General features: G+C 43.0%; 1 protein-coding gene across 1 annotated transcript in view; it reads right to left on the bottom strand.

Moving 5' to 3' along the window:
• Window positions 1-26,315, bottom strand: part of LOXL2 (lysyl oxidase like 2) — a 118,836-nt gene that overhangs the window by 64,440 nt on the left and 28,081 nt on the right. The window contains exons 2-3 of the mRNA XM_077469712.1: window positions 4,991-5,360; window positions 2,866-3,041 (exon numbers count right to left, since the gene is read on the bottom strand). Coding sequence (XP_077325838.1) covers window positions 2,866-3,041; window positions 4,991-5,327 — 513 coding nt within the window. The 5' untranslated portion in view covers window positions 5,328-5,360. The remainder of the gene's footprint in view (window positions 1-2,865; window positions 3,042-4,990; window positions 5,361-26,315) is intronic.

A 26,315-nucleotide genomic window follows, 5' to 3' on the forward strand; every position in this document is an offset into this window, starting at 1 on the left:
CGCTTCAATCATCCTGACACCATAACAACCATGGTGCCGTAATGATTGAAGCGCAAATACCAGCCATTTCCCATATAAATTGCCCCCAAAAAAACATATTTTATAGCAGTGCCCCTCCCGAGATTAGACTTTGGACCCGCCCCTGGAATGAACCTGATGACGACCCCACCCTGGTGTGGAAGTAAGTGAGCCCAAGTAACCTGCAGCGCAGACAGGTAGTTGAAACTGAATACTCAGGGCTAGTGTACCCAATACAGCCTCATGAACCCAGCAGCTGCCCGCAGGAGTGGGAGGGTGAACAATCGCCCCCCCCCCCCCAGTGTGAGCCCAGGAGGAGGAGTAGGTGGCCCTTCAGATGATGCCGGCGAGAGCATGAAAGGAGAAGTGGGTAAAAGGGGCAGGCTGCCTCCCTCCCATGATGCCTGGCGTGCGCATCGGGAGAAGCGCCCCCCCCCCCTCCCTTAAGCTGCCGGATGAGCTCCGGGGAAAATGTGTACGGCGGGCAATGCCTCTCTGCTGCCTGCATGGGTATAGGAGAAATATGTGGATGGACAGATGAGCAGGCCCCCTTTCAAGGATGCCGACATGAGTCCAGGAAAGTAGATGGATGGCTGCCCCCCCCCCCCCTCCAATGATGCTCGGCGTGAGCATGGGAGAGGAGCCACCACAAGACTGCTGCAGCTGAGCGCCGCTCTGCCAAACCAGAAGTGACCCAGAAATGAGCCGACAAGGATCTACGGTAATATAGGAGGAGGAGGGATATATAGCCATAAGACTCCTCCTACAAATACAGGCTAGCCTGCGGCCAGCCTTCTAACATATATATGGAGAGAGAGAGAGAGAGAGAGAGAGAGAGAGAGAGAGAGAGAGATATCACAGAGTATTTGTATAGGCTGGATATGGAATATATATCTGGGCTGTGTGTACAGATGAGATTAGAGCTGGTTTCAGGCTGGACAGTTAGAAAATGATATACATGTGGTGTAATGCATGATACACAAAGCTCATGATTAATGGAAATGGTGACTTTGCTACAGGCAGCTTAGTCAAGCTTCATCTTCAAGGGAGTCAGAACAAACCCTTCAGTCCCTCTGGACCTCCTGGGATGCTTGTTGTCCTGGGATGCTTGTTGTCCTTAGAGTGCCAAGTTATCACTGTAATATTGAGCTTTAAGGAATTGAAGCTGAAAGAAGGGACAGCCCATCTCCTGGACTAGATTCTAGGACCCTGTAATGTACAGCATTCTACAGCAACCAACCAGAAAATGTCTGCTCTAAAGGTTTTTTTTTGCTGTTGGCCTCTATGTCTTTTTGCATATATGACCTACAGTGCATTTGGAAAGTATTCACAGCACTTTACTTTTTCTACATTTTGTTATGTTACAGCCTTCTCCAAAATAGATTAAATGCATTATTTTCCTCAAAATTTTACAAACAATACCCCATAATGACAACGTGAAAGAAGTTTGTTTAATATTTTTGCAAATTTCTTAAAAATAAAAAACAAAAAAAATCCCATGTACATAAGTATTCACAGCCTTTGCCATGACGCTCAAAATTTAGCTCAGGTGTCTCCACTGATCATCCTTGAGACCTCCAAGACAGGATTGTATTGATGCACAGATCTGGGAAAGGGTACATGTTTCTGCAGCTCAGGTCCCAATGAGCACAGTGGTATCCATCATCTGTAAATGGAAGAAGTTGGGAACCTCCAGCACTCTTCCTAGAGTGGGGCCGCCTGGCCAAACTGAGCAATCGGGGAGAAGGGCCTTAGGGAGGTGACCAAGAACCTGATGGTCACTCTGACAGAGTTCCAGCGTTTCTTCGTGGAGAGAGGAGAACCTTCCAGAAGAACAACCATATCTGCAGCACTCCACCAATCAGAGGTTTGTATGGTAGAGTAGCCAGACGGAAGCCATTTCTCAGTAAAAGCCCGCCTGGAGTTTGTCAAAAGGCACATGAAGAGTTTTTGAAAAGGCACCTGAAACAAAATTCTCTGGTCTGATGAAACAATGATTGAACTCTTTGTCCTCAATGGCAAGTGTCTGGAGGAAACCAGGCACCGCTCATCACCTGGCCAATATCATCCCTACAGTGAAGCATGGTGGTGGCAGCATCATGCTATGGGGATGTTTTTCAGCAGCAGGGACTGGGAGACTAGTCAGGATCGAGGGAAAGATGAACACAGCAATGTACAGAGACATCCTTGATGAAAACCTTCTATAGAGCGCACTGGACCACAGACTAGGGTGAAGGTTCATCTTCCAAAAGGACAACAACCATAAGCACACAGCCAAGATAACAAAGAGCATCTACGGGACAGCTTTTAATGTCCCTGAGTGGCCCAGCCAGAGCCCAGACTTGAACCCGATTAAATATCTCTGAAGAGATCTGAAAATGGCTGTGCACCGATGCTCCCCATCCAACCTGATTGAGCTTGAGAGGTGCTGCAAAGAGGAATGAGAGAAACTGCCCAAAAATAGGTGTGCCAAGCTTGTAGCATCATACAGTACTCAAAAAGACTTGAGGCTGTAATTGGTGTCAAATAAATGTGAATACTTATGTATATATTTTCAAAGATAAAATTTTCAAAGATTTCAAACAAACTTCTTTCACGTTGTCATTATGGTGTATTGTTTGTAGAATTTTGAGGTAAATAATGAATTTAATCAATTTTGGAGTGAGGCTGTAACAACAAAAAAGGGAAGCGCTGTGAAAACTTTCCGGATGCATACAGTCTTGCATTTTACTGGTGATATATAAGTCCACTGCCTTCATTCTATAAATTACCACTGAATGGAGTATTATAAAATATCTTCTATCTCCACCCACAATTCTTAGGTGTGGTTTTTCCTACAATCCTCACCTCCAGTCGCTCCACCAAAGCGTTATCATATTTGTACCCAGGGATCCTGCGGTCGCTGCACTGAATGCCAACGTCCTCACTGTGCTTGCAGTCCGAAACCCCCCAGCCATTAGAGGTGCAAGAGGCAATGCTGTTCTCTCTGCCCGTGCAGTGTACGTTGTCCAGCCAGATTGTACCTGAGGAAATAGGAGAGGGCCAAGTGATTAAATGTTATGACATCAATATTTCACGGTGAACTGCAGGGGTTCCCAACGTCTGACCCAAACTGTTAACATGTCACTGTTCTGGGACTTCAAAATGTCTGCATACAAAGCAGTACAAGCCATGATGATAACATGTAACCAATTAAAATTTAGGTTACTGTAGTCAGATAAACATAATGCACTGATGTCATAGTGGGTTAAATCCACATTTAAAAAGACAATCTATAATTACCTGTCACTTTACCTCATGCAGCATTTCAGAGAGACAGTGAGCAAGTAGCAAGAGCAGGGAGATATTGGAAAATCCTGTGTGAGTACCCTTAATTAGGGATGAGTTCACATTTTGCAGATCCTAGTCAGAACCCACCTGATACTGTTAGGTAGATTCCATCTGTACTGTGCTAATCATTTGCAGTCAAAGCATTCCCAGCCACATGTATACAAGGGGAGTGTATACCTGTACCTGCAGGGTGGGGAAATCCTTGGCTGCTTATGACTGGTCTAGAAAATTGACAGATTCCAAATGGGATCACTCGGGTCTGTTCGGACTATGACTCAAACACAAATTAGCTGATCCCTACTCCGAATATGGCTGCAAGAAAGATACATTTTCAGCTTAAGTACAGAGTTCTGTTGGCACTCTCATGAATTTGGATGCAGTGCAGGTGGTCAAGAAATTGAAAGAGCAGTAACTGTCAGACCTCTGACACTCAAGCTAAAACCCATCGGTGCACCCATCCCTGGATGTCTACCAATCGGCTGTGCAGATGAGACTATACAGTCAATGCACTCCCATTCACTTTCAATGGGCTGCCTACACGCAGCTCAACAGTGAAAAATAAAATAAAAAGGAAACAGCTCTGGCTGCTGCATGGAACTGATGGCCAAGTGAATAAGCCCGTAATCTTAATTTCTAACTTTTAATGTCAGCATTATATCTTTGAAACTGAGAATTCCGACTTGAATCATAGAATTCTGAAATGAGGAAGTCCGAATTCTGAGTTTAATCTCAGGATTTTAGCTTAGAAACTTGGCGTTTTGATGCTTAATCACAGAACTGTAATGCCGCGTACACACGACAGGACTTAAGTCCGGCAGACTTTCGACGGAGTTCTGACTGAGTTCTGACAGAGTTCTGACAGAGTTCTGACGGACTTTCCGAATGAACGGACTTGGCCACACACAATCACACCAAAGTCCGACGGATTCGAACGTGATGACGTATGACTGGACTAGAATAAGGAAGTTCATAGCCAGTAGCCAATAGCTGCCCTAGCGTCGGTTTTAGTCCGTCAGACTAGCACACACACAAGTGGATTTCTGGGTCCGGCAGAGTTCTGGCGGAAAAATTAGAAGCATGTTCCATTTCTAAAGTCTGTCAGACTTTTGTGAATCAAAAGTCCGTTGCAGCCCACACGCGATCGAATAGTCTGCCGGAATCATTCCGTCAGACTTTGGATGTTGAAAAGTCCGGTCGTGTGTACGGGGCATTACGTTTAATGCTAAATTCTGACTGTATGTTAAGTCAAAATTTTTAGATAATAAAGTCAGAATTCTGACCTTAAATCCAACAATTGACTTTTAAACATAGAATTCTGACTTTAAAAGTTAGCATTTTCAGAAATTTATTTTAGATCTAGGGCTTTTCCATATATTGATTACAGAGCTACAGTGTCTTATATAGCCCATTAGGATTCTTGTAAATGCCTAGTTGCTACTGTAGCTCTTAAAATGAAACCAAAAAAGATATAAAAGAATAACAGTAATGTAAAATATATGCTCTAAAACTGGAATTTGTTTTGCATATGCAGGCCATTAGGTATGCAGAGGGTAAAATTGGCAAAATTAGACCTTCCTACACTTCACCACTGTAAGCATACATATATAAGTATAGCGCCATTTTGTATTTCAGACTTACTCACCGTCTCCCTTGCCATACTTGGAGCCGGGTGCCCATGACAATGCCTCCATGAAGCCTAGTTCTCTACAGACTACATGAGCCGCATGGATAGAGAAGTCATCATCGCACACAGTGCCCCACTCCCCGTTATAGTAAACTTCCACTCTCCCTTCAGTGTGTTTGCGTTTCTCTCCTGCTAGACGAACGTGGACTTTCTGGGCAGGCTTTGGTGGCTCTGTTGGCCGCGGAGGGGGTGCTTGTTGCTCGTGATATTCAGGATAATACTGCCAGTGCTCATATTGTCCCAGTGCAGGTACAGAGAGTGTAAGGAAGAGAAGGAATGCAGGAACCACCAACATGGTTTAGGAATGACACCAGCTCTGACTGCAAGCCTAGAACAAGAAAGAGGAGCAACGTTATAACTGGTGGCTAGTTGAAACTTTTCAGCATTGCTGTTTTTAAATCAAACCTATCATGTGCGAGATGCAGAAAGCGAGTGCTCCAGTATAACCAGCACATGTGTTCCGGGATCACCAGATTAAATGAAACCATAGGCAGATATAAAACACACACACAATTGCAGAATGTTATTCTTTAAAATGTATCAAATGGTCAGAATGTCAAATCATATATTCAATTCCATATTGTATATCAATTATTTCTAGCCTACTGGAATAGGCTAGAAAACAACTATTTGACTATAGCCATCTGTTTGGGTGCAGACACTGTTCTGTCAACAATTTTCCACCTGGCTCCTCCAATTCTCAGAATGATAGAACTTTGGATGGAAGGTAGCCGACACTCAAAATGCATTCTGTGGAAGACCAGCTTAAGGGTTGCAGCAGCAATGTGTCTTAGAACCTGTTCTCATGTCTGTCCTTTCATTAATAAGAAGAGGCCTTAGAACAAGCCATGTTATGGTGACTTGATACAGCGGCGGTGGAGTTGAGGGAAGTCAAGAGATTAGGTTATTATGGCTGATCTCCTTCTAAAATTGCTAGTTACCTGTCTGTCTCTGCCTTCAACACTTTGAGCCTCTGATCTAATACAAGCATACAGTAAGTGAATTCAGTAAAATCAGACTATATATTTTGTTCTGTACAAGGCAATCATACAGGGGTCATGATTGTGACTCTGCCCCATGCTCCAGGGGGCCTGTATGGTCCCCCTCTACACCTGGATAGGAGGTCATGTAGAGGAACGAATCCCTCCATGCAGCTGCTGAATGCCCGATTCTCCTTCTCTCCCTCCTGTATACATTCAGCTGCTGCAAGAAGTAAATGGGCATTGGTTGCTCTACTGCATGCTGCCCCCCATCCCTGTCCTGCTGCCCTGGGCCCCTTTGCGCTCAAGCAGCACTGCCGGGTTTCCCCTTCCCACCTCCCCCAGCTTCCACTGGAGATACTGTCAGGATAGCGCGTGGGGAAGGAGCACACATTTAACGGCCCCTTCCTTGTCGTCTAAATACATAGAGTCAGTGATCGGTAACTTCCTGAAGACGGCAATCACAGCGAAACATATGTCAGAGGGGAGGATCCGCCACTTCCGGATCCTAACTTGACATCCCACACTAGGCTTTGACCTCTGGAGTGAGACGTGGAACGCACGCCATCCCCAACTGATTAGCTGACTTGCACATGCTGATTACACCTAATGCCAGGCCAGACACTTTAACATGTGAGTGTAACTGCTATTGCTGCTGCTGTTTTCATTAATTTTTTTGAGTAATTTTTTACATCCTAGTTCTATCGCGAGTGGCCAGTGGAGTAGAATTGTGCTATCAGTGGAATCAAATCGCTTTTTGGCCGTCCTGTAAAAAGGGGTCAAACATCTCTGGTGAGTGGCCACCTTTCTACTGAGCACTCATGGTGGAAGAAGTAGAAGTTATATCTCAGAGCACTTTGATTTGGTGTTGGGATTCATCATATGGACTTTTAGCTTGCTACCATTACAATTTATTTCATCAGTGTACACATTTATGTTTGATGTTATTATTGTACATATTTATTTTTTCCACAATTTCTTTCTTTATAGTGCCTTATCCTGTATTGCAATATTTTACAACGATTTTTTTTTCCTTCACAGCTGATGCCTGTGTTTACTATGCTTCAGTTTATGAATGAACCAGAAAATCTGTATAGAGCTATTCCTGTTCATTCTTTCTGTGCTGCTGAGGCTGCATAGATGGAGATTGAGGTGTCCTCAGTGTCCTTTCTCTGTTTAGACCCCTGATATTTCACCAAAGCTCCCCAACGATGGTCCTAAAAAAACGAAAAACTAAAATAATAAAAAAATAAAATAGTAAAAATAAATAAATAAAATAAAATCCTAATAAAATAAAAAAAAATAAAAAAACTTCCGACACCAGTGGCTGAACTATGGGGGTCACAAAGGACCCCAAAACAGAATAAAGGGGGCCCGCTGAGGGACCGTAATAAAGGGTCCCACAATGGGAGGGAAGGACCCAGGGATCAACGGGAAGGGTCCTTCCTGTGTTTCTTGCACTGGCTCCCTCAAGGTTTTAGTTACGTCTCTGCAGTCATAGATCACACAGTGTTTTAGGTCACCGTTTCTCAACTAGGGTGACTTCTGGGCTCCTTATTGGTGCTGAACTATGTCCCATATTTTTGCAAAGTGTTATGAGTCTCTATAGTGGAAATGGGACAGCTGTTTGTGAGTCCTCTAGTGTGAAAGTAGGGGGGGAGGGGGTGACTGAATACTCTGATGTGAAGAGGGGTTATGAGGACTCCTATTTACAAGGGGGAAGGGAGTGGGAGGGTAAATTAATATTCTGATGTGAAGGGGGGGCAGGGGACTCTGATGTGAATGAGGGACCCTGATGTGAAAGGGAGGACTCAATTTTTTGACTCGGTTACCTCTAAATTTTGCATACTTTTAAAGGGTACCTAAAAAAAAGGTTAACGAAACACTATTCTAGGTGTTTGGTTTAGGGCCCCTTTCACACAGGCTTTCTGATCAGGTCCACCTGAAAAACATACAGAAAAACTGATCAGAAGCTCTGTGCAGCTCTATGGGCAGGTGCATGTAAACGGACTTGTCTGTTTACATTCGCCTACCTCCCAGTCTGTCCAGGTCCGGCAAAAAAAATAAAGTTGTGCATATCTGACCGTCCATAGAGCATGTCCGCCTGCATCTGCTGGGCACAAACTGAATAGGTACGAATGTAAAAAAAAACTACACCCGTCCCATTCGGCTCTGATTCAGCAGGGGATCTGCTCATGGAGCCCTTGCTGATTGTAGCGAACCCCCGCTTCATATGAAAGAGCCTCTAGAAGATACTTGTTATGAATTATTCCATCTTCAGGCACTCCGAAACATTGTTAACAGGTTACATTTGAAAGTTTTAAACCCTTTTGACAATATTTAGCTCAGTCCCCCAACAGATGTAACAAAATCTAGCTCCCTAGGTTTGCATGTTCTGTTCATTACTCTCACATGGTCTTGGCTGCCTGTGCACAATTGCCACAACCAACTTCAAAGGAGAGATAAATGCTTAGTGAGCAGGTGCACATCTGGTTCTGTGTACATGGCCCCATGTGTCTAACACTTGGCTTGAACTTGGATATACATAGCCTCCTATAAAACGTATCTGACTTCAGAACAGACCGTTCCATCCATGTGTACCAATTAGATTGCCTCCTACATTTATCTTGTGCAGGACATAAAATGAAGCAGCATCAGATTTTTTGGGAAGGTGTCGATATTTTCATATATAAGAAGTTTTAAATATGGCAATATAAAAGTGTGGCTATATGAGATAATATACATACAGTAGAAGTGAATGGCTGTACAAAGTGAATGGAGGCATTGTTCAACTATCATACCATCGGAATATATAGTGTGTGGTAGATCTGCACAATTAATTGTTAAAAAATCGTGATCTCGATTCGACCCCCCTCACAATCTCTATGCAGAATTTCCTGATTCATTCATGTAACAAGTGGAGAGTTCTCTGCTCACTCAAAAAAAAAATGCCATGTTTTTCACAACATTGTCTGTGCTGGTAGATAACTATAAACATTGTACCTTTTCGTTCTTAGATCAAAGGAATGAACTGTCGGCCTGTAAATGAGTGAAGTGTAACCACTTAAAGACTAAACCTTTTTCTGACACTTGTTTCTTACAAAGTTAAAATCAGTATTTTTTGCTAGAAAATTATTTGGAACCCCTAAACATTATAATATTATTGTAGCGGATGACATTTTGGACAAAGTGTCATACAGGTGTAAATTTAGTTTTGCCTCAGAACATTAGGAGTTCTGAGGGTTAATTATGTAGGTTGACTTTGACATCAGTTTGGCTGGGCTATGTTGGAAGTTCTGCTTGGTCATGTGTGTAGTGAGGTGCATGTGACAAGCCAGAACCAGGCCTGGTTGGATGTTTTGAGAATCAGCCTTCTCGGAACCAATCAGCGGGTGTGCCGGGCTTGTGTGGTCTGTTCTGGTTCCAGGACCGGGGTAGCCCCACGAGGGGTCCCGATCACAGGGTGTCTGACATCCCGCAACATGCTTCTGCTGGTTACCCCCAATAGACCCGTCTGGTCTAGGGTAGGGATCCGTCTGTTCCCGAGTCTCGGAACCAGCTGGTCAGAAGCGCAGTGACTGAGGGAGGATTCAAGGTGTCTGGGTGTGCTCTCAGCTTGGAGAGGCACCACAGCTCGTGGAAGTGACCGGGGGAGGACTCTTCGGAGGAGGGCCAACAAGTGGCATCCTGAGAAGTGCCTGGTTACTGAGTTTGGAAGGACATTGACGAATCCACACTTTTTCCAGTACTATCAAGGAGACAGAGAATGTTCCAGGTACTGAGGAAAAAGGTTCCTGTTCACTCTTAGTTACAACTTGCACACGTTCATAGGATTGTTTCAAGTTCTGAATCAACATGCTGATCTGGCTAAAGATCTGTTCAGCCTTGAAGTGCCCAGATGCGAGTGGCTACTCTCTGGGTGGAATTAGAGACTTTGTTATATCTGCAGTTCAAGGTACCTGAGTTCTTCACCCGTGCCCTCTGTTCCTATATGAGACTGTGTTATTGGATGTTATCACTGCAAAATAAAACATTCCAAAAGGACTTTATTGGTGTCAGTGTCCAAGTAGGAACCCCGAGACATGGAAGAACAAGCCAAGCGGAGGTAACCGGTAAGCCCATTAAGTCAAGGCCGCCCTACAAAGGGTTATGGCCGCTACATTATTTTTTACGCAGAGACCCTAGGGAATACAATGGAGATTGTTGCAATATTTTATGTCACATTATGGGAAAAAATACACTTAAATTAATAAAAAAAACAAAAAAAACAGTAAAGTTAGCCCAATTTTGTTTGTATAATGTGAAAGATGATATTAAACCATGAGAATCGTGATCTTTATTCTAAGCAAAAAAATCGTGATTCTCAGTTTAGCCAGAATCATGCAAGTCTAGTGTGTAGCTCATATCACTTTTGGATTATATTTTACTCATTTTTATCTATACATTTTTTCTCATTAGGTCCGTATATTAACCAGAATGCATTATTTTAGTAATATTTTTTTTTCCAGTTGATGAACTGAAATAGTATTCATGTTCTCATATTTGTCTGAAGTTTTTGCATAGGTATTCATTTTGATACTTCAAATACCATTAGCTATTTGTTTTAAATATGACCCAGAGGAGGGAATACTGTATTGACATTGGATTGATATGGAGACGTTGATGATGAGGCAGAACCCACCCCAAAAACACATTGTTTACTTTTTGGTTTGCCCCTTTGTTTTGTTACATTACTTTTCAAGCCAAGGAGCCAAAGAGATCCTCTGTTGTGTAGAAGCCACCATGCTGGGAACCAGGTAATTTACATCAACATCAATACTTTAAAGTGGTTTTACAGGCTCAAGGTTTTTTTATCTTCAAGCATTCTATTCATGAAGGTAAAAAACCTTCTGTGTGCAGCGCCCCCCCCCCCTCAAAGTTCCAAAATTCACCTAAGCTTCCTCTCGATCCAGCGATGTGCACGAGAGCTGAGCTTCTCCTAGGTCTCTCATTCCACATTGGCTGCAGTGGAAGCCATCGACTCCTCCTACAGTCCTACAGCCAATCATGGCCAGTAAACCAATGAGGAGAGAGCGGGCGGGGGGGGGGGCTCTGGGTCTCTTATTGATGCATGGAGTGAATCTTTAATGTCACTTTAAGATAGCAATAGCAGTAAGATAACCTGATAGGTACACAGAAAGTATTTTAAATTTGACCAAGTCTCTAAATGAAATAATTGTTGTCTGGATTTGGGCTTTGATGAGCAACTAATCAATGGTGTGCAGTAACCCAGACAATCATTAAGGATTAATCTTTAATCAGATTTAAGAACTTAAAAGATCGGTTGCAGTGAGTTAACACATGTTGAACTTTCTGGTTTAAATCTAGGCCTCTCCTCTACGAGGCTTGCTGTGTTGAAATATAACTAAAACTAAACATTTTCCAGCATTTATAGCTGATCTCTGCTTCAAGCTTATGACTTTCAGACGTGGCTCCCTTAAGCTTACAATCTAATTTTAGTGTCTGAGACAAATACAGATTGTATAGATGCTGTGCGTTAAGCTGCTCAGCTGCTGACCCATGAGATGGTGGTGAGGTCCCTTCAGTGGCCCCTAACCACCGTGAGAACCCGTTATCCTCCTTAGGGTGACCTCACACTTTAATTAGATCCAGCTACCACCGACTATGTGTTCTTATATACATACAGAAAGTGCTGAACAATGCACAAAAAATGAAAAACCAATCAGTTATCGATTTATTACAAGCACTCCCAAACGTTTACCGGTATATGTACCTGGGTATTATGGTTTGGTATATATTCCATATACCGTACAAATATCAGTATGATTCAGTAATGTGTTCACTATGTGTAGGTGGAAGTCCATATCCTCTTGTAAAGTAAACCTTTCCTTTAGTTCCTTCCCCCAGCCTTGTACAGAAGCTGACCCCCTCCCTGTCTCACTCTCCCAGACTTCTCTGGGCGGTGGGGGTTCCTGAGTCTGAATATTTCCAACATGAAATCACACTGAAGATGACTTCACTGGAACAAGGGGATACCCCAGATACGGACGATATTTGCTGAGCTGGTAGAGTGTACAGCACGTAGGTTCCATAGCAGCAGACATCCGCTGCCATAGAGACATTGCACAATTTCTGCAGGGCTATAATAAAGCTCATTGTTCTGTAGGAGCCCCTGGTAACATTCACACCAACGCATGGAACTTTTTACAGACCTTTTGAAATAACACACTAAAGCCACTTGTGGTCTGATGTAAGAGAACATATTTCTTCACACTCTTGACTTCCTACAGAACAATAACCTCTCTTTATCATGCTGGCCACATGTGGTGCTGTACTGGGGCCTAAACTGGTACACTGGATAGAAGGAAGCAGAACTAGTTCAGCTGCATCATGTCTGAAACCAAGACTTAAAACAAGACAAAGAATAATACCTGAGTAATTACCCCCGGGAATATTTACTTGGTCAGAGGCTGGGTCTAAAATCACTGTGTAGCAAATTGACTGGGATTTATTATGTTCTCAAATATGGCAGTTTTATTAAAACTGAACATATTGTCTCCGGCACAACCCCTATGGGGTAACCCCACCCTACCACACTTACGATCCATCCCAGATCCCCAGTTGTGAGCCACATATGGCATTACAACACTGGACCATATCATGCTTCAGGGTGCCCTACTGCAGTTTGCAGATTTGAAGGCCAAATAAAACTTACCTAGGTAGATGGAATTCAGATATCTGCAACTTAAACATGCTGCCAGGGCTCAATTCCCTTGCCTGCCCATACTCAAGGCTGACTCCATAGAGGAGCTTCTGGGGACCTAACTAAACCCTTATCCACTCTATATGGTGCACTCCTGGGCAAAGACTCCCCCAAGCTAGAGAAACTATGGGAAACATGGCACAGTGACATACCCTTACTAGATAGGGAAGGATGGGAGGATTGTTTAGAATATGGCCCCAAATTAGTTATCTCCTCTAAAGACAAACTCATACAGGTAAGATTTTTGCACAGAATATACTATACACCCCAAAAACTTCACAGAATATTTGCAGATAGGGACCCTGAGTGTCCTAGATGTAAGGCTGGGTTCACACTGCAGCGATGCGGGAATGCCGCGAATCCGCAGCGGGTTCCCGCATCGCATACCTCCCGGCAGCAGTTCACACTGCCCTATGCGAACTGCTGGGAGTGTCAGTGAAACGTTAATGACACCCCCAGATCAGTTTGCATATCGCAGTGCGATCTGCAAACTCGGACAGGAATCAGATCGCATGGTGTGAACACCCATGCGATCCGATTCTGCTGCGGACCAAAAAAAGAGTCCTGTGCGAGTTTGGGCCGTGTGCGATGCGAATTCAGCCATACTATCTGTATGGCTGAACTCACATCGCACAGAGATCGGATGTGATTTGCACTGCAGTGCGGTGCGAATCACATCCGTTCTCATAAACCGCTGCAGTGTGAACCCAGCCTAAAGCACACATAGGAACATTCTTTCATATGTTCTGGGACTGTCCCGTCATCTCAGCCTACTGGACAAAGGGGAAATAAACTCTAGACTGCAGCTGTCCCTCCCACTGCTACCTGAGTTGGCCTTATTAGGGGTTCATGATGACGAACAACGCTCTCATCACTCCAAATTACTAATTTCATACCTTCTCTAAAAAAGAAATACTCCTTAAATGGATTATGCCAACCCCCCAAACCCCCGCCCCCCTCCTCCTGGAGGGCATAGATTAGAGCTGCCCTACCTATGTATAGGATTACATATATAAACAGGGGTCTTCAATGGAAATACGAAAAAGTGTGGACCCCCTGGACCTCGGCTTAGTACACTGAGGAGGACTACATATACTAGCATAAATACTAATTAATACATACTGCCAGATAATGTCTGGATTGTAAATACTGTGTAATTCAGTTTCTATGACTGTGTACTTTTGCTGTACACTGTATCTTGACCTGTATGTGCACAAATACTTCTTCATGAAATGTTCTGTACCGTACCAATGGATATACTGTTTAATTCACCTACATGACCACAATAAAGCACCTTTGTTTGTTAAAAGAAAAAAAAAGAACATATTAAAAACCACACCCAGACCGGCTCACGCCGATATACGTCCGCATTTTGAAGAGGGATATTGTTGTTATGGCAGCAGCTAGCTGGCATAACCCCGGTATCCTCTTCTTCAGTGAGCGGTCCAAAATACGGGGCATAAGTTGGCAGCACTATATAAGTACCTTAAATAAATAATAAACAATTGTGAGAGCGATAAATTCTGGATGTTAGAGAATTTTCCATGCCTGGGAGACGTGCTATGTACCAAGATTTTATCGTCATTCGGAAATATTTAAAAACCAATAAATGAAACAGCACCTTGCAGCACACCCAACGGCAGCTGTAAAATCACTAAAGCATGTAATTCGTCATCTCATAAAACGTAAAGTGTCTCAAAATGAGAGATACGATGACACACAGCAGACACTGACTATGCAACTGCAATATTACTTATGCAGAAACAGACTGACTACTGTATATAACCATCAGCAGTTGCTCCACATTGATTATAAGCGGCTGGTCAATATAATATACAGTACTAACATTACTACAAGCTACAACTTACTCATATAAATTATAGTTCTTTCCATGACAAATAGCTTGTTAAGTGTAGGTGGGTTGTGGGCCAAATTTTGATAATAAAAACGGATTATTAAATAAGAATATAACATGGTTGCCATTTGTGCAATTTGCCCAGATGCACATTGGGGGTTATTTACTAAAGGAAAATCCACTTTGCACTGCAAGTGCACTTGAAAGGGCACTGAAAGTGCAATTGGAAGTAAAGTCGCTGTAGATCCGAGGGGGACATGCAAGGAAAATAAAAAACAGCATTTTAGCCTGCACATGATTGGATGATAAAATCAGCAGAGCTTCCACTCATTTCAGATCTACCCTGTAGATTTAGAGCGACTGCTCTTCCAAGTGCACTTTCATTGCAATTTCAAGTGCACTTGCAGTGCAAAGTTGATTTGCCTTTGGTAAATAACCCCCATAGTCTCAGGACAGGTTCTATCATAGCACCTGACTTGCTATGGAGGAACCCCAAGAAGGTGAGAGCGGACAGCACCGACAGGGGACTGACAAAATTAAGGTAAGGGACCACCCTATGCAATATCATTGCAAAGAGCATATAGATATAAGAAAAATGTATTGTAACCCAAAACATTGTATCCTTAAGTGCCACTTTAACAGCGGTTAGTACGAGTGATGAGTAGATTGGGTGACTTGTCAGATGCCCAAAGAGAACAAATCAATGGTGTCTATTTAACTGGAGGGTCTGTAACTATAACAGCCAATTTATTTAGCATTCAAAGGGCAATAGAACTACTGCAGCAAAAGTGACAGCAGAGCTTCATATCCACTTTTAAGAACTGTTTCCACAAAAAACGTCTGCAGAGAACTTCAGAAAGCCAACAATTCCTAAACCTTTTAAAGCTTGGACCAATGTAAGCACAGTACGTATGTGTCATACCCGTGTGATCCCTGTGGATAATGGAAATCACTGTAGTAGTCTCTGCTACTACAGTGATTGTCTCTAGCTTCCAAGTCCCATGCCAAGCTGCTAACCTGCTAGTGAACACATGAGGTCTTCTGCAGAATCTTCTGATTGGACGAAATGAACTGCAGATTGTAACCTCATCCTCTCCACTTTGTCCAATCAGCGACTGCTGAGCAAGAGTAATTTTAATATCATTGCCGAGCACCATATAGAACTAACACTCAATTGTTCTACTTTTGTCAGGACAGCGTTAATATTTCTTGGCATGGCTGTCTCTTTGGGTCATAGGCCAACACCTTACCAATAAATAACATACATTTCAAATCCAATTTTTTTTTAAATAGTTTTGGAGGTTAAATGTTTTTAACAGTGATTAGTAGGAGTGATCAATAAAAAAAAAAAAAGACAAACCAGCACAAAAATTCTAAGTGTAGCGTGTATAAAATCCAGGGTGGGCAAAATACTAAGGCAACGGCTTAGCAGAAAAGTGTGCCACTGAAGGAATCAGGTCCACTGTAACTCCTAGCCAGGAAAGCTGGAATCCCTGATGTGCTTGTGGGTATGATGGGAGCACCCCCTACATAACATAAATCTGGAACCGGTAGTCAGTAGCGGGAATGCATTTCTGGAAGCTCATCCCTTTCTTGACTTATCAGACTTCAAAAGAGAACAAATTATTAGTGCATATTTAGCTGGACTGTCAAATTGTTTGGCGCGTCAAGTTTCCACAGAAACAGTTTCAATGGTAATGACTGTATTCATAAATAATGGCAATACTTCATTGGCAAAGAAGAATAGAAAATGGAAACTTCATATCCACCTTGAGGACCCTGTTTTCACAAAAAAGTCTCCAGAGAACTTTGGCAAGCTAACATTGATTTAACAGCTGCAATTTCTAAACCTTTAATTCAAGAAAGCAAATGCTAAAAAGGTAAAAAGATTTTGTCAAGATCATAACACATGGACCATTCAGTCTTGGTTTGAGGAGCACCAAGATAAACTTCAACATCTGCTGAACTACTGTGATCAGTTTTGGAAATTATAGGGAGAAGCAGATTTCTTCCTTCAACATAGCTAAAGCAATTGGCAGATGGTCTGAAAAAAATGATTCAACATTCCACCGGATATTATTCAAGATTCCAAGACTCTATTCCAAGGACAGAAATGGTGGTCCAACACCTTTGTAATTAAAGCAGAACTTTGCCCATGACAGTTTGATATCAATTAATATTCTTTAACAAAAGAACATGCATTCCACAGTAATATTTATGCTACAAAAATGTATGCTGTAAATTTATTCCAGCATTGCTCCTGTTTCTTCTTCCTGTAGGCTGCCATTTTGCCACTTTCTATAAATAAAATATGTACATTTACAGCCTTGATTGTATGCCTTTGCTCAGCTAGAGGGGAAGATTCACAGAAGCTTTACATTGCTGAAGTTCACAGGTTGTCAATGAGGGAGAAAAGAGGAAGAATCAGGGTGATAAGATAAAACATTATCCTTCTATGGATAACTCCTTTGTGTCTCCCAGGCAGCAGAGTTTGTCCTGTCACCTCTCCTGCTTTTCTTTTCTCCCTCCCTAATCTGTGTTCCCCTGAACAATCGGTGTCATTCTTGTTGCTTTCTTCCTCCTTCAGCAACAGTAAATCTTAAAGCTGTCATCTGATTGGCCTCTAGTGGCTCTGATTTTCGGTACAGTGCTGAGAATAGAGAGCAACTGAGCATGTGCAGAGCAGGGTGACACAGTGTATTACTGCATTTTAAACAGTACAGGCACTTATTTTTAATGTTTTACATAGTTATACCTGCAAAAGAGGCAAGCCTGAAGTGATCTATCAGGACTTAATTTTCTGACTAAAGTTCCACTTAAAGAAATAAAGCATATGTCCTAGGTCAGTGATTAAGAACCTTGGCACTCCAGATGTTTTGGAACTACATTTCCCATGATGATCGTGCACTGTGCAATGTAGTTGAGCATCATGGGAAATGTAGTTCCAAAACATGTGGGGTGCCAAGGTTTGCCATCACTGTCCTAGGTGTTTACCCTCCTTTATATCTATACACCACAAGCATAATAGGGCTATTGGTGGAGTAAAGATTGACAGCGGGATTCAGGGCCAAGGCAGGAATGGCTGACAGTTATAGCAATTTGTGTTTTCTAATGTGCAGCAAAACAGTTAGTGACTCTTAAAATAAGCTACACATTACATGCCAATATTATTCAATATTACCAGGAATTATTTGCAAGCTGACATCAAGTCACTATTTCCTTAAAGGACGTTGGTCTAATATAACTCTATTAGGAAGACAATGCCAACCATCCACAGTAAATTGTACGTCATTACTTTGACGTTAAATACCGAGGTTATGGCAGCACCCCAGTATCATTATTATTGTGGGTGTCTCTCTGCAAGATAAAAGTGGTCCTACAGTTGGATTCACCACAGGATCACTTTTATAGGTGGCGGGAGAGGTGCCAGTCCCACAGCTTCCTGGTCGTTTCCAAGTTTACCAGAGCCGTTGGTAAACCTGGGTGTGGCCAATGACTAGGCAGGAAGTCGAGTGAGGGCAAGATGGCACCCACTCGGCTCTATGCCCTTGGAAAACAAGAGTGACCACTAACGTAATTTCCGTTTCTTGGGCATAAACAAATGATTTTTTATTTTTTTTTAAAGTGAACATGTCAAAACATTTATTTTTGTCCTTTTGCTTTTAAAGGTAAATGTGAGATTTGAGGTCTTTTTGACCCCAGATCTCTCAACTACGAGGACCTGCCATGCTTATTCTATTACAAGGGATGTTTACATTCCTTGTAATAGGAATAAAAGTGATCTAAATAAATAAATAAATAAAGGAACAGTGTAAAAACAAAAGTAAAATAAATAAGAAAACAGAAAAAGTAAAGCAAAAAAGTAAACCCTCTGTGCTCGTGTGCAGAAGCGAACGAATACCTAAGCCACGCCCGCATGTGTGAACCGCGTTCAAACCACACATGTGAGGTATCGCCGTGATCATTAGAGCAAGAGCAAAAATTCTAGCGCAAGACCTACTCTGTAACTCTAAACAGGTAACCTGTAAAAAAAATTAAAGCGCCGCCTATGGAGATTTTTAGGTACCATAATTTTTTTTTTTAAAGTATAATTAGGTTCCCGTAATTTAAACTTGTAAACAAAAAGTTCCAGAAAAAGCTTAGCCAGCAAGTGGTTTTAACATGTAAAGCCTGAAAATATTGTTGGTAACGAAAACATTATTTATACACATTAAATCAAATTAAGCCTTACATGTATAAATTGTTCAAATCCAAGACTTTGCCTTAATTCTGCAGACAGTCTGTTCTCTGAAAACACCATCTGCAGATGTTCAGGAAATAAGGGGCCAATAAGGGATTATTCCTGTGTTTTTAATCATGATGTGTTTCTGTACTTGTCAATGGGATGACTCAACTGGCTGATGTTTAACCGATCTCTAGAGATCTAAAACGAATAATTAGCTACTTATTGTTGCAGCAGGTAGAGAAAGAGCAGAACTAAAAGGTTTCAGATCATTCATGTCTATGGGTGCATAGACTGAACTCTTGCATATGTACGTAGAATTACACTTCTATAGGAAAATTTCACATATATTTATAATACAAGCTCTTTTGTAATTCAGAATTTTCAAAAATGATTGTTTTGTTTCAGGTAGCAGCCAGCTACTATTTTACTAACAAAATGTGAAATTTCTCTTCTGTGCAACCACTGCAAGGATGGTCAGTTTGTTGGCAACATTTCCCAGAATCCTTATCTTCCCCTTCCTATAACTGGCTTCTAGAAGTCTGCAAAGAGCTTAACAGAACAGGAAGACTTGCATGGATTACAGCATCCCTGGCAGAGCTTTTAGATTTACTGCACAGGGAGTTTCATCCTAATGAGTTGCTACAAAAGTGATTGATCATTGAAAATAGTAACAGAAACTTCCACTTAGTACTCATTTGAAAAGATCTCAGCAAGAGCACTGAAGTGGCATGTCTAAATATATACCGAACATGTAAGGACCTGCAAAAAAGTGAGCTGTAAACCTTGTAACACACACACATATAAATATATATATATATATATATGTATATGTATGTATATATATATATATATATATATATATATATATATATATATATATATATATATATATATATATGCTGGGGATTCTCTTTCGCAACTAGGCTGATCATATACAGTTAAAATTTTGTATGATTTCAGCTGAATTGGATGCAATTCAAGCTGTGGTTTGCCCTGCTGGCACCACTCGACTCAACAAACTTTGAGTAAAAGGTCAAAGGAACCAGGTGAAAAATTATCAGCCAAATAGTGGCTGCATCCCATCAGGTGCAGTCACTGTTTCAGTATTCAAACAGTGGCAATGGGTGTTGCCATTACCTAAATACAATAGTGGGCAGGGGAGATTCCTCCATCCCCATGGTTTAGTGTGGATGGAGGAATCTATAAAATTTCTGTTGTTCAGTCTGCAGGATGAGAAATTTTTACATGTATGGCTAGCCTTGGGTTTAAACTATGGATTGACTGGATCTGCGCAACCATCTCCATTTGTAGACCTTTACAGAATAAATGAATTATAGGGCAGGGGGTGGTGGAAAAAAAGCTTAGGGCTTCATAGCCCTTGTACACGCGGTCGGACATTCCGACGGAAAATGTCCGATCGGACTGTGTTGTCGGATAATCCGACCGTGTGTGGGCTCTATCGGACTGTGTCCATCGGAATATCCGACCGAGAAAGTTTTAGAGCTGGGCTATAAAATTTTCCGACAACATGATCCGATCGGACTTTGTAGAGAATTCCGATCGGACAAAGTGCCACGCATGCTCAGATCAAATTACGAGACCAAAGCTATTGGCTACTAGCCTGAACGTAGTCCCGACGTAACGAAATAACTTCATTACGTTACGAGTGATCGGATTTTCCGACTACTTTGTCCGACCGTGTGTATGCAACACCAGTTTCTGACAAAATCAGACGGATTTTGTTGTCGGAATGTCTGACAATGTGTACAAGGGCTTAGACTTCTGTTACCCTTTAATGTACTAAAGTTAGACACCGAGCAGTTCAGGAAGATTAAGAAAACATGAATCTGCTAGGTACCATTTTTTCATACTACGACTTCCTTTTACTGATTTTCTTTTATTAGCCCCAACATATTATTGCAACGATCAGCCAAGACAGATTTTGTTTTTAGCAGTGACTAACAGAAGCCCATGGGTGAGCTGTAGCATACATATACACATATGGTATAGTAATTTGATTTTCAAATGATTTGTTTGGCTGTTTTTTTCCACAGCTTTCCCCACAGCATCATCATCCATAGAATGGGGTGACATCATTATTGGTAAACCACAAAGACCTGGCTCCAAGTAAATATGCATTATATTTTCCATATACAGGGAGGCGATAAGCTGTGTGTGCCAGAGTTTAGGGGTTCTCTAGCCATCACGTGATGTACCTCTTCAAGCACTCAATTGTGCTGGATGTTCTTGCTAGAATGGGAAAACTTTAACTATAATCTAAAAATAGGTATAATATCCCATAAAATACCTTCTTTGTTTGTGTTGTTTTTTGGTTTGGCCAGTAAAATATGGCTGCTGTACCTTGAGGAAGTCTACAATAAGGCCCAGTGGCAGCTAGTGCTCCATCGGTCGGGGGGCAGCAGACGGTCCTGACCACATACCCCCCACCCTCCGTCGCTCCAGTTCGCACCACTCCCACTCCCCCCCATCGCCAGCTCACTCACCCTGTACTGCCCCCAGACTGTGGAGAAGACGACAGCAGCTTCCCCCCTCAGTCTCCTTCGTGCTTCGGCTCCGTTGGTTGGGCTTCCCATGCGGCCGTACGTCTCCTTCCTCCTACTCCTCACAGGCCAATAGGATGGCTTCACCTTTTGGCCAATCAGGAAATGGGTGTCACGACCCATTTCCTGAGTGGCCGGGAGGAGAATCAGTGTGACAATGGCAAATATTAATTCGCTATTGTCATACAACTGGGTGGACTCAGGGTGCAGTGCTCTGCGTTCCAAGCTCACCCTTTTTGAAGCCTATTATAAAAAACCCTCATTGGAATCCATGCGTCGGGCGCCATTCATGTAGATTAGAGGGCCGGACACATGGATAGGGGGCCCCTAAGTAATAATGTTCTAATGGACTGGATGCCACTGATAAGGCCCCTTTCACACATGCGGACCGGACCGTTTGTCCATTTTTCTTCCATCTGTTGATGGATGAAAAACAGACATTAATGCATCGCTATGGAAAAACAGATGTAAACGGATGGTCATTCATTTACATCAGTTTACATCAGCATCAGTCAACATCTGTTTTTTTTTAAATGGATCAAAGCCCTATTTTTGCTCCATTAAAAAAATGGATGTAAATGGGCAATTTTTTCATCCATATTGCATTAGTAGTGGATGTAAAAAACTGATGTAGAAACTGATGAGCAGATGATGAGAAACTGATGAATAACTGATGTAAACTTCATCCGTTTTTTTCTTTCAAAATCTGATGGAGCGTATTAATGGTCGGATTTTAGGCCAACAGTCTGTCATCACACAATTCCCTGCCGAAAATCCAATCGTGTGTACGAGGCTTTAGAGTTATAGGAAGGGATAGTGTGAGGTTTACAGGGAACGTTAGCATTAGCATTCCTATTCTGAATGGCACTCAACCCACCTTCTCAATGCACTTGCAATATAGCACAGCACTAACGTGTTTGTGCAGCCTATGCCACATGCACCTAACCCAGCACAACAATGTGAATGGGGTCTAATGCCGCGTACACACGATTGGACTTTTCGGCAGACTTAGTCCGGCGGACCGGAATCCGTCGGACAATTCGATCGTGTGTGGGCTCCAGCAGACTTTTTTTCCCCAAAAGTCAGACAGACCTAGAAATAAAACATGTTTCAAATCTATCCAATGGACTAAAAATCGGGAAAACCGTTCGTCCGACAGACCAGATAGGACGCAAGGGCAGCTATTGGCTACTGGCTATTGAACTTCCTTGTTTAGTCCCATTTACGTCATCATGTTCAAAACATCACGTTCAAAACTAACTTAGTCCGGTCGTGTGTGGCCAAGTCCGTTCATTCAGAAAGTCCATCGGGAAGACCGTCGGACCTTGTCCATCGAAAAGCCTGGTTGTGTGTACGCGGCATAACACTAACCCTCCCAATAACCCTAATACTAACCATTCATATAATCCTTTAATCCTTGCAGGCCCCACCCACTACAAGCTGCCTGCTGTAAACTATAGAAAGGGGGGAGACAAGAACAGTCACCCTGCACAAGGAGAGGGAGTAGCAGTGATTGGTCTGTATTACAGAAAGAGCCTGCACAGAGGAATAGTTTCACACAGAATTACTGCACATATCTTATAATAAATACACAAAGCACACTAAAACTCAAAGAAGAATACACATGGCTCTTGAACTTAGATATTATTTGCTTATCTTGGAGTTCAGTTTTAAAGGGGTTGTAAACCCTCGCCGTTTTTCACCTTAAAGCGGAGGTCCACCCTAAAATGGACCTCCGCTCATCGGAATCCCCCCCCCCTCCGGCGCCACAATCGGCACCTTTCAGGGGGGAGGGGGGTGCAGTTACCTGGATAATCCAGGTAACTGCACCCACTTCCGGGCTAGCTCTCTGCGGAACGGGGCGTACGTTACGCCCCCGTTCCGCAAGCGCCCGCCCCCTTCAGCAAGTGCCCCGCTGCCTGCTGGGAAACACACAGCTCCCAGAGGCAGCGGGGACCGTCCGGATTGCGCCGCGCGGCTCGCGCATGCGCAGTAGGGAACCGGGAAATGAAGCCGAAAGGCTCCATTTCCTGATTCCCATACCCAAGATGGCGGAGGGACCCGGCAGCCGAGCGAGCGATCGGCTTCGGGTGCCGACATCGCGGGCGCGCTGGACAGGTAAGTGTCACTATTTAAAAGTCAGCAGCTGCAGTATTTGTAGCTGCTGGCTTTTAAAAAAAAAAAAAAAACGCGGAGTCCCGGTGGACTCCCGCTTTAATGTATTCTATGCATTAAGGTGAAAAACCTTCTGTACTGCAGCAGCGCCCCCGAGCCCCCTTTATACTTTTCTTTCCCACGACAGGAACAAGCACACAAGCTCCAGCCCTGTCTCGTGTCCTGATTGGATAGATTGATAGCAGAACAGCCATTGGCTCCCGCTGCTGTCAATCGTATTCAATGACGCAGGCGCAACGGGCGGAGCCGAGTCCTACTGTCTATGTCTATGGACGTAGCAGCAGGACACGGGCCAGAGTGCTTCTCCGGCGGGACACTCGAGAAGAGGAGGAGCCAGGAGCGCTGTGGAGGGACCCCAGAAGAGGAGGATCGGTGCAACTCTGTGCATAACCAACTGCACAGCGGAGATAAGTATGACGTGTTTGTTATTTATTTTCTTTTTTTAAATCAAACCTTTACAACCACTTTAAGTGCTGCCAGGGAACTTTGATAGAGGACACTGTAATTAGACTTCCTACTAACTTGCCTCACCAATGACCCTTAAATCCATATGCTACATGGGCATAGCTCCCAACTGTCCCTGAGTTCAAGGGACTGTCCCTGATTTGGAACAAAGTCCCTTTGATGCATATACCTGTATATAAAAGGCAATATTTATCTATCAAAAAGTGTTTCACAGTGCTAAACCAGTTTCTAAAATGTTACATTTGTATATTTCAAAAGCTATTAGAAAGGAATAGTAGTGAGACATCTCAAGTCTCTCGTGAGGTGCAGGATTCTCCTGTATTTCTGCGGTTGCTCCCGCACACCCGCAAGCACCACGCAAACTCCCGGGAATGATCGGTGCGGTGGGGAACAGCTGTGAACACTGATCTCCTTTGTATAAATTTTTAGCTGACAGCCGCTTCTCCTTCTCTCCCTCCTGTGGCTGTCAGCTAAAAAGCTATACAGGGAGATTGGTGATCACAGCTGTCCCTCCTGCTGCACCGATCATCCCCAGCTGCTCCCTGTGTGTTCCTCCTCTGGCCCCCTCAGTGTCCTTCTCTGCCCCCCCCCCTCGTTCTTCTCTGACCCCTGTGTCTTCTTCTGCCCCCCTCCTGCCCCCCTCCACCACCCTGCTCATCCTCTGCTCTCCCGCCGTTTGCGCGCGGGGGGGACTGTCAGGAATAGGACACAGTGAGCGAGATCTCACCAAAGCCCCCGCAAAAAATATAAAAAAAAAATATTGTAAAGAAATTCTAAAAAGTGTAAAAAGATAAAATAAACTACTGACACTGCTCTCCCCTGCCCTACCAACACTGTCCACTGCCCCAATCCCCTTCCCCCAAAAAGCATTGTGAAAAAAAAATGGAATTGTGAAAAAATCGATCATTAAAAATAAAAAAACTAATAATACCGTCCACTGCCACCCACCACCCACCCCCTGAAAAAGTGATTTTAAAAATATTTTGCTGTGGGGGGCATAAACTTTACCACCTCCCTGAAATGAGTTTTTGCAGGTTGGGATGTCTGAGCAGCGGTAAAAAAAAAAGGGGTGTGGCAAGGGGTGTGTCCTATGCCCTTACATTCTTTTACTAATAGGTGTCACTCATTCCCTTCTCAAAGAGTTGGGAGGTATGCATGGGCACCCATTCTGGTCACGATTTTAGAGATTTATGAAGGCCACATCATCTCACAATATTCACTCAGTCCAGCCTTCAGCTTCGTTTTTAGTATTAATGAACTGTAAAATTGATATCATTATTACTGATCCTTAAACAGTTCCGAAGATTAAAGCGCCTTTGAAGATGAAAGTGCATATGATCAGATCAATGTCAGCTGTCTGCTGCACAGCCAGAGTGCACACGTGTATCATTCTGTAGTATGTGTGCATTCAGACATGTAGCTAGATGTAATGCAGGGATGGGCTATGTAGACAAAGTACCTGAAAGTGTAGACTTTATTAGCCTCTAATCACAGATTCCTGTGTGTCTGCCCCAGGCCCGACTGCACCCGCTCCCCACTATCATATAAAGTGACAGAGCCTGTGGCTGCTTGTTCTGGTAAGTGGTTTCCCTTTCTATATTAAGAGAGAAAGAAAGACTGATGAAACCATACAGGCCCTTCACACCAAATCCTCTACTCCTTGCAATGTGTGTATATTGTTATACTATAACAACTAACCAATACTATATGTATACATTATGGCATGAACTTAGTACTACATGTATGCACTCATATACGTATTGCTAGAGGTACACACTTTTATGCCATACAAGAATCTATACTTTGTTAAATTACAATGACTTGGTTTATTCACAATGTACAATATAAAGTCTAATACAGTAGTACCTTGAATTACGAGCATATTTCGTTCCACAAGAATGCTTGTAATCCAAAGCATTCATATTGCAATGCGATTTTCCCCATAGCAGTCAATGGAAACTCAAGATAATTCGTTCCACGGTGACCTCTATTGTATGCAGTACTGCATGTGGCCAGAGGTATGGGGGCGCCAGAGACAATCAGACACCGATCGGAGCTGCTCAGATGCATTCGGAACAGTGTTTCGAGTGTTTCTGATTGGCTTTGAGTGTCACCGGTGCCCCCGCACCTCTGGCCAAATGCGGTACTGCACACCCCAGAGGCTTGAATCCTGCTTGTTTTGCAAGACAATGTTCGTAAACCAAGCCAGGATTTAAAAAAAAAAAAATCGCTCATATTGCAAAATGTTCGTTAACCCTG

This window comes from Lithobates pipiens, unplaced genomic scaffold (assembly GCF_037356315.1).
Source record: "Lithobates pipiens isolate NorthernLeopardFrog02 unplaced genomic scaffold, aLitPip1_a1.2 Scaffold_8, whole genome shotgun sequence".
Classification (NCBI taxonomy): Eukaryota; Metazoa; Chordata; class Amphibia; order Anura; family Ranidae; genus Lithobates; species Lithobates pipiens.